At 37.3% G+C, this 13,264-nt stretch overlaps 1 protein-coding gene across 1 annotated transcript in view; it reads right to left on the reverse strand.

Moving 5' to 3' along the window:
* The window catches only part of mapre3b (microtubule-associated protein, RP/EB family, member 3b), a 29,340-nt gene that overhangs the window by 10,729 nt on the left and 5,347 nt on the right, over nt 1–13,264 (reverse strand). Inside the window, exons 2-6 of the mRNA XM_060902806.1 lie at nt 8,913–9,040; nt 8,456–8,601; nt 7,937–8,093; nt 7,368–7,513; nt 1,417–1,569 (exon numbers count right to left, since the gene is read on the reverse strand). Coding sequence (XP_060758789.1) covers nt 1,417–1,569; nt 7,368–7,513; nt 7,937–8,093; nt 8,456–8,601; nt 8,913–9,033 — 723 coding nt within the window. The 5' untranslated portion in view covers nt 9,034–9,040. The remainder of the gene's footprint in view (nt 1–1,416; nt 1,570–7,367; nt 7,514–7,936; nt 8,094–8,455; nt 8,602–8,912; nt 9,041–13,264) is intronic.

Here is a 13,264-nt window from a genome sequence, read left to right on the forward strand (position 1 = left end):
AAGCATTTCTTATTTCATGCCAAAGAGAGTCCGACATTAAGATAATGTCCCAATATATAAATACTCCAGCATAATGCTTCAGAAGAGACATTGAATAAAATGACATTTATAATTGTATTTAAAACAGTGGAATGATCAATTTTTTGCCACAATCCCAACAGCACTAATCATAAAATTCTGTTTTTGATCATACTACATGTACATTTGTACTTGCAACACTGAAAAGACTTTGAATTAAAGAAGTACAGCCAGTGTTTGATATTTCAGTGAATAAAAATCATACATGTAAAAAGAAACTGAATAAGTTAAACTCACATTTCATGGCACTAATCGGCAAGTTCAACTCCAAGCACAGGTCAACCATCACCTCTTCAGCACGTGTCACATTCCGTGTCTTTTCATCCACAAATTTCGTAAAAAACTGCTGGATACCCCCAGATTTACTTTCCGCCTGACTCGCCATTTCAGCATACTCCATATGTTTTTTTTGTATTTGACATGCCGCCTGCAGTCATCGTGACCACCATGAGTGATGTTAATGTCAGTTCTACACAGTTTGCAGTGCGCGTATCCATTGCCCTTTTGACTGGGTGTAATGCACGGCCATTCTACCGTATATCGTGGGAGGAACACCTGAGACCTGTGAAAATAGCGCGAACAAATGTGCGGTATCTGCGCATGTCACACACAGCATGTGCGGTATCTGTGCATGTCACACACAGCATGTGTGGTTGTCATAAAAATAAACAGCCGTGAATCGTGCATGGATTGAAAAAGTCGCTTGGACATTTAAAAACAACTCACTGGAATTTTTTAAGACTTTATAATAATTCCATACAGAATAACACTGTTTGCCGTAACATCGTATTTACGTAACTTTTCCGTACAAAATACGGCCAATCCGTACTAGTAGGCATCTCTGCTAAAGACCAAGCTGTTCTCAGATGCTTTCTGCTAACTGATAAATATTGTCATCTTTACGTTTTAAACTTAACTTTTATTCTATTTTATTCTGCTGTTTTTTACTGAACTTTTACTTCATTTTATTATTTTATTTCTACTAATTGTTTAATTCTTATTTTTTCTCTCTTCTTCCCCCTTTATTTTATGTAATTTTATTTTCTATTGTTTACTGTTTTGCTTTTACCTCTGTAAAGCACATTGAACTGCCACTGTGTATGAAATGCGCTATATAAATAAACTTGCCTTGCATGTATGGCACTCATAACATGTTCAACTCCTTTAACAGCTTAACTTGTATTCTGGTCCTCATCATTTCCTTTGGATAATAATGTCTGCCAAATAAATGCAAAATACTGAAAAAACAAAAACAAAAAAACCCACACCAATTCCTCTCAGATACTGAACGTATCTGTTACAGTACATTGTGTAATGCACGTCGAGGACTCGTTATACCTCAGTAGCATAGAGGATGTCGACAATCTTTGCAAGAACTGGGTTGTTTTCGCTCTCGTGTTCCTGGCAGATGAGTTCGATATCACGTAGTTTGCCAAAGTAAAAGTCCCTCTCCTTCTCCAGGCCATGTACTGTCACCTTCAGGTCCATCAGCTACATATGGAGGAAAATTCAGACCGGAAAACCACATTTCTGAGTCTGATTGTGATTTTAAGAGCTGAAAACATTCCAATAACCGACAATTAAAGCAGATATAATTTTATAGTCAGAAATCAAACACAAATCAATACTTGTACTTGGCTTTAGTGAAACGATTTCAGTAACTCATAAAACGCCTAACCTACAAGTTAGGAAAAAAAATGGAATTATGTGGTAAATAAAAAAAAAAAAAGTGTTAAACCCCCCCAAATATGTTTCATATTTTATATTCTTCAAAGTAGCCAGCATTTACTTGATGAGGCTTTGCACACTACTGGCATTATCGTAAGCAGCTTCATGAGGTAGTCACCTGGAATGCTTTTCAATTAACAGCTGTGCCTCGTCAAAAGTTAATTAGTGGAATTTCTTGCCTTCTTAATGCACGAGATTAAACAGTAAATAGAAAATAATAAAAATACAGCAAATCACCCAATTCCACAACCGTAGTAATCCATATGATGTCAAGAACTGCTCAACTAAGTAAAAGAGAAATGACATCCATCATTACTTTAAGACATGAAGTGTCTTTTAATTAATAAAAATGAAGAAAAAGCACTGAATTAGAATTATGTGCATCCAAACTTTTGATTGGTACTGCATGTCATTATGTTCTTCTAACTGTTTACTGTCCGAAACTGTAAATTCATGAAACAAATATCAAGTTTCCCAAGGCATCGTACCATGCATTTGGCATCACATTCATAAATGCAGTTTTCAAGTTTTAACCAAATGATCTCGTTACTATGTTTATTTTTCCTAATTTATACTAGTGCATCTCAAACAATTAGAATATCATGAAAAAGTTCAAGATTTTCCATCAGTTACTGAATATATTGTAGACTTACAGTGGTGCTTGAAAGTTTGTGAACCCTTATATTTCTGCATAAATATGACCTAAAACATCATCAGATTTTCACACAAGTCCTAAAAGTAGATAAAGAGAATCCAGTTAAACAAATGAGACAAAAATATTATACTTGATCATTTATTTATTGAGGAAAATGATCCAATATTACATATCTGTGAGTGGCAAAAGTATGTGAACCTCTAGGATTAGCAGTTAATTTGAAGGTGAAATTAGAGTCAGGTGTTTTCAATCAATGGGATGACAATCAGGTGTGAGTGGGCACCCCATTTTATTTAAAGAACAAGGATATATCAAAGTCTGACCTTCACAACACATGTTTGTGGAAGTGCATCATGGCATGAGAACAAAGGAGATTTCTGAGGACCTCACAAAAAGTGTTGTTGATGCTCATCAGGCTGGAAAAGGTTACAAAACTATCTCTCAAGAGTTTGGACTCCACCATGTGGACTGCTGACTTGACAGTTGTCCAGAAAACAATCATTGGCACAAGGAGGGTAAGACACAGGAGGTCACTGCTGAAAAGGCTGGCTGGAAAAGGTGCACAAGCAACAGGGATGACCGCAGCCTTGAGAGGACTGTCAAGAAAAATCGATTCAAGAACTTGGGAGAGTTTCACAAGGAGTGGACCGAGGCTGGTGTCGGTGTATTAACAGCTACCACGCACAGTCGTCTTCAGGAAAGAAGTTACGGCTGTCGCATTCCTAATATCAAGCTACTCCTGAACCAAAGACAATGTCAGAAACGTTTTACCTGGGCTAAGGAGAGAAAGAACTGGACTGTTGCTCAGTGGTCCAAAGTCCTCTTTTTAGAAAGTAAATTTTGCATTTCATTTGGAAATAAAAGGTCCTAGAGTCTGGAGGAAGAGTGGAGAGGCACAGAATCCAAGGTGTTTGAAGTCCAGTGTGATGTTTCCACAGTCTATGATGATTTGGGGTGCCATGTCATCTGCTGGTGTTGGTCCACTGTGTTTTATCAAGTCCAAAGTCAACACAGCCGTCTACCAGGAGATTTTAGACCACTTTATGCTTCTATCTGCTGATAAGCTTTATAGAGATGCCGATTTCCTTTTCCAGCAGCACTTAGCACCTTCCCACAGTGCCAAAACTACGGTACTACCAAATGGTTTGCTGACCATGAGATTACTGTTCTTCATTGGCCAGCCAACTTGCCTGACCTGAACCCCACAGAGAATCTCCAGGCTATTGTCAAGAGAAGATGAGAAACACCTAACCCAAAAATACAAAATGAGCCAAACCCTGGTGAAAATCTTTCAAGGATCTTCAAGGAGCCATAAAGTTCTTTGTGAAGGACTTTGAGGATCCTGTTGAGGACATCATCAACAAAGATCCTCAAAAGATCTTCAAGGATCTTTAAAATTCTTGCCAAGATCTTCAAGGATCTTGAAAAGATCTTGGCAAGAAAATTGAAGATCCCTGAAGATCTTTTGAGGATCTTTGTTGAGATCCTCAACAGGATCCTCAGACCCTCACAAAGAACTTTACAGATCCTTGAAAGATTTTCACCAGGGAAATGTCATCTCATCTCATCATCTCTAGCCGCTTTATCCTGTTCTACAGGGTCGCAGGCAAGCTGGAGCCTATCCCAGCTGACTACGGGCGAAAGGCGGGGTACACCCTGGACAAGTCGCCAGCCAGGGAAATGCGCTTGTAATTAATTTTAAAAGTTAGCCTTTTAAGATTCTGAACTGTAGCAGATTTTTCAAAATACAGTTTAAGCTCTTAAGACTGTCACTCATAAGTAGACATTAAGAGTTACTTATGACCAGCATGTTGGGCCTTTTTTCACATTGCAGTTAGCAGCCATTTCCAAAATAGATGGAGGTTATGGTTTTGTTTTTAAGGGAATGCCTGAAAAGAAGTTTGATTAGTCTCAGTATTATTTTAATCATTCAAATTGCAAAATTATTTTACTGTGCTATATTTCAGAGTTTCTTTTGTATTTATACACATCTTGTTGTTTGCTAGGTTCCTGCGAGAGGCCAACTTTGCACTTTTAGGCCATCACTGATGAGAACATGTCCCCAAAAGCAAATAGCTCCAGTTACGGAAAGCATTACTGCGTCCAGATGTTCACTTCAGAGAGGTTCCACTGTATTTTGTATGATCCATGTTCCATAGACTTGATTTCCACTGCTTTCTTCATCTTGAGATGCTTGCAAAGGTCTTGTGAAGATCTTGAAAATATCCTAAAAAGAACTTAACCAAATCCGTAATTGATTTAAAAAAAAATCCTTTATTTTTAAATAAATTGCTGAATGGATAGCATGTCCATCCTTAATTCTTGTATGCTGCATAAATGGGAATAAAAAAAAAAAATATTTTTTGAGAGTTAAAATCGACCGCAAAGCTGGCATTCGAGCTGCCCCACTAAGCCAGCCAGCCCTGAGTGCGTGACGTCACAGCGGTAACCGGTTTTAAGGCTGAGGCCTTTGACAGCTATAGACCAAAGTCATACAAATAAAAATGTATGGTGAAAGTAAGAAATACCGTTACCAACTTGCTCAACTAAAACTGATTTGACTTCATTGATTGTGGGTTGACTCTCATTAAAACAGGAGAGGCATTATAACTTATGCAACATACATGTACATGCATGCATTTTCACTGATTAAACGGAAAAGGCTAATTAAATAATCAGATGAACTGAGACAATCACATTCTGAAGCAAATTAAATAATCTTATACCGGTAATTTAACTATACAATACAAGTTACATGTATTAATCTAAATGCAGGTAAACAACGTGATGTTTTTGTTGTTTTGTATCCAAATGAGAGTCGGAGCTTACTCGTCTGTGTTCTCGCTTCTTGAAGGCCGATCTTGTGGCCGATTGTTTTGAAACAATCTGACTTTCAGTTGTCCGTTCATTCGCTTCTTCCACGCAAGGGCGAGATGGCAGCAATATCCAGTGAAGAAATCAGACAGCTGGTCCACTCATTCTCCATTTTCTCTATACGGAGTACTTCGCCATTACTGCTCGGCTCAGGCAATTACTAAAACCTGGGACGGGACATCACCGGTTTTAGCAACAACCGTGGGGAAGTCACTGTCCGAGCGATAATAGTCCCGTTACGTCCCGGGTTTTACCAACAACCCTCAGCTCACACTCCAGGAGAACTGGTGCAACTGAACTTACTTTCCTTTTAAAAAAAATAAATAAATACATACATACTTTCCTTTTCTTGTAGTTTTCTTTTCCTTTAATTGTTGGTACTGCACCGGCCAGCAACACATCTACGTGGCATGGCAATAAATTAGCTCAAAATGGAGGATCAGAGTTGCAGTCAGCTCTGTGTTTTAGTATAGCGGAAATGGCGATGAGACCGATAGACTTCCTGCTGTGACGTTATAGACGTCACGGTCATTCACTCAGACCACTACCTATATGGATCACTTTAATCGTAAAAATTACTATATTAGATTTATTGTTAATGCTTAAAATTATTCCTGTGCCATTCTTGAGGCCTCAACTATTCTTGAGACTAAAGCTATAAATAAACTAAAGTGAGGCCATGGTTCTGTGTATATGCTTTAAGATCCTTTCCAGATCTTTGAAACCTTGAAAAATCATGAAAGATTCTTTCAAAGATCCTTTTAAGATGTTGGCTATTCAGGGTTCCTTGGGAAACCCTTATCTAATTCTTATGAATCATAATTATGTAAGTTTCAACCTATTTCCATCCTTGTCAGTTCTGTTGAATTAGGATCATTTTTAAAAAATTTAAAAAGATCCTCATTTGATCCTCGAGGACCTTAAAGGATCCTCACAAAGATCTCGTAAAGACCTTGACAAGGATCCTTACAAGATCCTGATTAAATCCTTCGGGATTCCAGTTAAGATCTTTATAAGATCCTGAAAAGGATCCTTTTAAGATCTTTGAAGGATCCTTGTTAAATCTTTGAGTATCTTGGAGGAACTTTGCAAAGCTTTTGTGAAGATCTTCACAAAGATAATTAAAAGATCCCGATCACATCTTCAAAGATCCTCGCAAAGATCCTTGTTGAATACTTGAGGATCTTAAAGGATCCTTGCAAAGATCTTGACAAAGGTTTTTAAAAGATCCTGATCAAATCCTCAAGGATTCTAGCAAAGATCTTAACAAGATCCTTAGAAGGATCCTTCTAAGATCTTTGAAAGATCCTTGATGAATCCTTGAGGCTCTTAAAGGATCCTTGCAAAGATTTTTGCAGGGATCATTATGAGGATGTTCGTAGGATCCTTAAAAGATCTTTGTCAAATCCTTGAGGATCTTTACAATGATTCTGCATACGAAGATCTTTCTAAGCTCCTTTAAGGATCCTATAAAGATCCTTATCTTTAAGGATCTTTGACAATCCTCATGGATCCTTAAAGATCCTTTGAGGTTTTTCACCAGGGAAGATCACTATCAAAGCAACCTGGGCTTCAATAAACACCTCAGCAGTGCCACAGGCTGATCGCCTCCATGCCACGCCGCATTGATGCAGTAATTCATGGTAAAGGAACCACAATCAAATATTGAGTGTACAAATGAACATACTTTTCAGAAGTTGGACATTTCTGTATTGTAAATCCTTTTTTTTAATTGATCTTAGGAAATATTCTGATAATTTGAGACACTGGATTTCTGATTTTTATGAGCTGTAAGCCATAATCATAAAACAAAAAAAGGCTTGAAATATTTCACTTTACATGTAATGAATACAGAATACATGAACGTTTACCTTTTTGAATTAAATTACAAAAAAAAACGAACTTTTTAATGATATTCTAATTATTTGAGATGCATTGGTAAATGTTTGGAAATTTAAGAGAAAAAGTTCTGCTTTGTTAACCAGCATGTCCTTTTTGGGAAGGTGTAGGTGGGGGAGAGTTGCCTGTGCACCTGCTGGTTGAGTTCCAGAAGCTCTGCATCACTTCCGCCATTCCGTAACACATGTGTGCCCCGTTTTACATTTGTCAGGGTAGAGCTGATAGGCCGCTGAGGGGTTGGCATGTTTTTGGGTACTGTTGGTGACGTCCTCTGTGGTCCTACACCAATCAAGCATTAACAGTTAATAAATAGCACATCAAGAAGTATGTCAAGATATAAAAATACATAAAATTATGGTTCTATGAACCCTGAACTGATGAGAACTACCCAGATACCTGTGGACACACAGTGCCAACACCTTCAATAAGGTCATTTCAATAAATAGTAATAAAATAGCACTGTCTTTGTGTGGTATTTTAGCAGTGAAAAAGGAAAAGTGGTGGTGGTGTCATAATCACACATCATTAATCGCTTCATGACTGAAGTGCCTCTTACCACCCCTGGTGATTAGGAATGGTAAAATTATGCCAAGCAATTGCTCAAATATAAATCTATGAAACATTTTTGAACTTGCCTTCAATGTTTTCATTGCAAACATGTGAAAGAAACCCCGCATTAGACTTGTGTATTAATGATTTCACCTGGGTTGGGTGTAGGCGTGACTTCCTGGCCTTGTCGTGCTGCTTGAGGGTCGTACTCTTTCCCGTCGTAGTTTGCGTCAAATAATTTTTTAAACCACTGAACAAACTCGAAGTTATCCTGGAACTTTCCTTTCACCAGCTTTTCAACCGGGATGATCTTCAACAAAACATAAGTGAATAACATTATGGCAGTCCAGCATGAGGCTGAACAATTTACAACAGTTAATAAACAGACAAAATATTTTCAAGCAGTCTATAATTTCAAAATTCTGCTGACAGACAAGCTTTGACATTCTGGCAGTGGCAACCATGCCCTGGTACTAAGTGGAAAAGATCTTCACAAGAGCCCCTGGAGTACGGGGCATTTTATAGTGGGGATCAGCTGCTTTTCCTTTTATGCACTCCCCTTTTTGGCAATCAAGAAGTTCACTACACAATTCTAGTAGTTGACCTATGAAGTTAGGTCAAGTTCACGTGCTGCCTTTTTTTTTTTTTAGATTATTGTGGAAGGTACTCAACCTTGTCTACATTCATTCTCTTGAAGGCTGCTTGTAGCACTTTGAAGTTGTGGATGTACTCATGCTCCAATTTGGCCTGGAACTTCACTTTCTTCAGAAGAATACACCCGGGGAACAGCATGTCCATAAACTGGCAATATGCTGCACCTGAGAAGCACAATCCATTTCCATATGGGCCAAAAGTTCATCAATCCAGTACAGACATTATGAAAGACAACAAAACAATAGGCCTCGTCACTTTCCTTCATATACTGAATTGCGAATTGTATTTTCTCTCGTTCTAAACGTACTATTTTTTTTAAAAAATGAAACATACCGTATAAGGAACAGGTCTTTCAGAAAATCTAGTTTTCTGGCTTAACATGTAGCTTGAAGAAATAAAGCACGCTGGAAACACACTTTTCTTTCATTTATTTTACTGTTCTAAGGTTTAAATGTAGTGACTGAGTTTCACCTACCTGAGCAGAGCTGCTCTATTTTTGTGTAGCTGAGCTGCAGAGAATCGTTGACCCAAGCGAGCATGTCATGTCTGCTCAGGTTCTCTATGGTCATAGATGTGGAGTACACATTCACTGCCATTCTCCAGCTGGAGAGAGAACACAGGGCAGGATTTATCAGCAGAATAAGCACTGCAGACTAAAGGTCATTACGTTAGTCATTCACAGCACAATGAGATGACGATCCCAAACACCAAGTACAGTGAAAAAAAATCCTTATCAAAGTATTTAATATGCAATAATTTTGGACACAAAACCTGCTCAGGATTATAAACTAGAGCGGGAGTCTCAGATTTCACTTCCAAGAACCAATTTTATTTAAGTTGAATCTGAGCTTGTGCACCATGTGCCCCCCCATCAAGTAAATTTCTTAAACGAGCTGTTTGTAGTTTTCAATAAAGATTAGAGTGAATCATCTTCGTAGAGATCAGTTTTCTGTAAACACACACAATGATTCAATGAAGTTTTTCAAGTCAAGCACAATTGAAGAAGCTGCACTTTACAGCACTTGAAAGGGGATAGTCCTACAGTGGTGCTTGAAAGTTTGTGAACCCTGTAGAATTTTCTGCAAAAATATGACCTAAAACATCATCAGATTTTCACACAAGTCATAAAGTAGATAAAGAGAACCCAGTTAAACAAATGAGACAAAAATATTATCCTTGGTCATTTATTTATTGAAGAAAATGATCCAATATTACATAACTCTGAGTGGCAAAAGTATGTGAACCTCTAGGATTAGCAGTTAATTTGAAGGTGAAATTAGAGTCAGGTGTTTTCAATCAGTGGGATAACAATCAGGTGTGACTGGGCACCCCATTTTATTTAAAGAACAGGGATCTATCAAAGTCTGACCTTCACAACACATGTTTGTGGAAGTGCACCATGGCACAAACAAAGGAGATTTCTGAGGACCTCAGAAAAAGTGTTGTTGATGCTCATCAGGCTGGAAAAGGTTACAAAACCATCTCTAAAGAGTTTGGACTCTATCAATCCACTGTCAGACAGATTGTGTACAAATGGAGGAAATTCAAGACCATTGTTTCCCTCCCCAGGAGAGGTCGACCAACAAAGATCACTCCAAGAGCAAGGTGTGTAATAGTTGGCGAGGTCACAAAGGACCCCAGGGTAACTGCTAAGCAACTGAAGGCCTCTCACATTGGCTAATGTTAATGTTCATGAGTCCACCATTAGGAGAACACTGAACAACAATGGTGTGCATGGCAGGGCTGCAAGGAGAAAGCCACTGCTCTCCAAAAAGAACGTTGCTGCTCATCTGCAGTTTGCTAAAGATCATTTGGACAAGCCAGAAGGCTACTGGAAAAATGTTTTGTGGATGGATGAGACCAAAATAGAACTTTTTAGTTTAAATGAGAAGCATTATATTTGGAGAAAGGAAAACACTGCATTCCAGCATAAGAACCTTATCCCATCTGTGAAACATGGTGGTGGTAGTATCATAGTTTGGGCCTGTTTTGCTGCATCTGGGCCAGGATGGCTTGCCATCATTAATGGAACAATGAATTCTGAATTATACCAGCAAATTCTAAAGGAAAATGTCAGGACATCTGTCCATGAACTGAATCTCAATAGAAGGTGGGTCATGCAGCAAGACAACAACCCTAAACACACAAGTCATTCTACCAAAGAATAGTTAAAGAAGAATATAGTTAATGTTTAGGAATGGCCAAGTCCAAGTCCTTAATCTAATCGAAATGTTGTGGAAGGACCTGAAGCAAGCAGTTCATGTGAGGAAACCCACCAACATCCCAGAGTTGAAGCTGTTCTGTATGGAGGAATGGGGTCATTCCGTGCCAACTCACCTAAATTTCAGGAACTCCCCCACATCACCGTCTCAGATTTTACTCAAAAAATTCTCTAATCAAGAATCATATGTTTGTACCACACATGCAAAATATTAGCCCCCAATTATGTTGTAGTTTTGGAACTACAGGCCTTTGAAATATTGATGTCAAAACACCACATGTCGAAATTGGCTCTTTCCCCAACTTCAGAGACCCATAACTTTTTATTGCAGCTATCTAGAAAGTTGTGTGTGCAGATTCTTACTGAATGATACCCACTCTTTTCAAATCTGTTGCCAGAAAGCCTCTGAAGGACATACTTTTTGCATAATAGGAAGCCAAAAATGGCATTTTGGCCAAAATCGCTTAAAATTCATTAAAACTCTAAGGGGCCTAGTAGAAATATGAAACTAGTTAGATTTTTTTCCTCATTACATAGTAATTGTAGGGTTGTTATCTGTTCACAGAAACATATTTTGCGATGAAAATTATATTCCTGAATTTTTAAAAAATTTTTTAACATCTTACGTCCTTTCCGAGGGGGCTAAAATAGGGCATTTTTGCCATCTTATTTGGTAATGTGGCTAGGGGTTTAGGATCTTCTAATTTTTTGTGAAGATGCTCTCATATAAGATGTAACTACTCCCTGATTTTTTTTAACAAACGCCCCTTGCTTCATATTTTAATAATTTGTTTTGTACATGGACAGTTTCATCATTTTTCACTTTTTTCCACATTCAGAACTCTGTAACTCTACATTGGAAAATTCCTACTAGCAGCTATTTCAGATTTACATACACTGACATACAAATTTTCATATTTTAGTAGTAGTATGCCCAAGAAATTCATATTTTTCTTTCTATTGGGACCTAAAAACAGCTATTTGGCCAAAAATGACAAAAATGTTGACTTGATATTTTTCAAGTTCTGGAGGGAATGGGCTATTTTCCTCATAAATTAAAGATGTGGTGACTTTTTCTATCCATATATATATATATATATATATATATATATATATATATATATATATATATATATATATATATATATATTAGCAATGATATCCTTAGCAAATGTTGATTTTTAATTGAAAAATGTGTCTTACATTCCTGTTATTTGAAATCATAATAGTTACGACTTGCTCCACCAGATGGAGCACTGGTCGGTCTCCACAGTTAACCACAAGAGGCAGCAATATATATTGCCTGTGTTTATGACAGAAAATGGTACATTGGAAATATTGTCACCAGAAATGAAGAAGAAAATGATGTGTATGTCAATTTCATGAGACAAGGACGAGGCAACACATTCTCATGGCCACCACAAAGCAGGAAAGATGAATGTTGGGTGCCTTTGCTTCATGTCCTTTGTGTGGTAGAGGCCCCAAACAAAAAGTGGGGGACGCCAATACCAACTAACAGAGGATGACTTCAAACTTGTGAAAGACTTAAGTTTTAACTTATGTACTACTAGATGACAGTTTATGAGTGTCTTAGCACATCACATGAAACTGTACTGCCTGTGAATGAATTACCCATTATCACGGATGCCCATATTTGACTTTAAATTATGTACAAATCTTGTGATGTTTTTCAACATCATGATCATGGATCATTGAATGTGTTAATATGTAAATAAAACCTCATTGCTAAATGTTTTGTGCTTACACAACCTTGAAGTATATTAAAAATACTACTCCAGAATTTTGTTGTTATTTTTCTATATTTTCCAAGGATATTCAACAAAAATTGCAATTATACCTAAAATTGTCTAATTGCAAAAAATACTATACAATACAGTAAAAGTTGTTCAGGAAATGTGTATGCCTAGATTAGGTTCTTATAAGCCTTAATTTGTGTGCAAAACACCCCTTCATTATTCCCTTGTTTATTAAAAGCTGCCCAGCGTTTTTGTCATTTTTGGCCAAATAGCTGTTTTTAGGTCCCAATAGAAAGAAAAATATGAATTTCTTGGGCATACTACTACTAAAATATGAAAATTTGTGTGTCAGTGTATGTAAATCTGAAATAGCTGCTAGTAGGAATCTTCCAATTTAGAGTTACAGAGTTCTGAATGTGGAAAAAAGTGAAAAATGATGAAACTGTCCATGTACAAAACAAATTATTAAAATATGAAGCAAGGGGCGTTTGTTAAAAAAAATCAGGGAGTAGTTACATCTTATATGAGAGCATCTTCACAAAAAATTAGAAGATCCTAAACCCCTAGCCACATGACCAAATAAGATGGCAAAAATGCCCTATTTTAGCCCCCTCGGAAAGGACGTAAGATGTTAAAATTTTTTTTTTAAATTCAGGAATTGAAATTTCATGGCAAAATATGTTTCTGTGAACAGATAACAACCCTACAATTACTATGTAGTGAGGAAAAAAATCTAACTAGCTTCATATTTCTACTATGCCCCCTAGAGTTTTAATGAATTTTAAGTGATTTTGGCCAAAACGTCATTTTTGGCTTCCCATTATGCAAAACGTATGTCCTTCAGAGGCT

Source organism: Neoarius graeffei, chromosome 21 (genome assembly GCF_027579695.1).
Source record: "Neoarius graeffei isolate fNeoGra1 chromosome 21, fNeoGra1.pri, whole genome shotgun sequence".
NCBI lineage: Eukaryota > Metazoa > Chordata > Actinopteri > Siluriformes > Ariidae > Neoarius > Neoarius graeffei.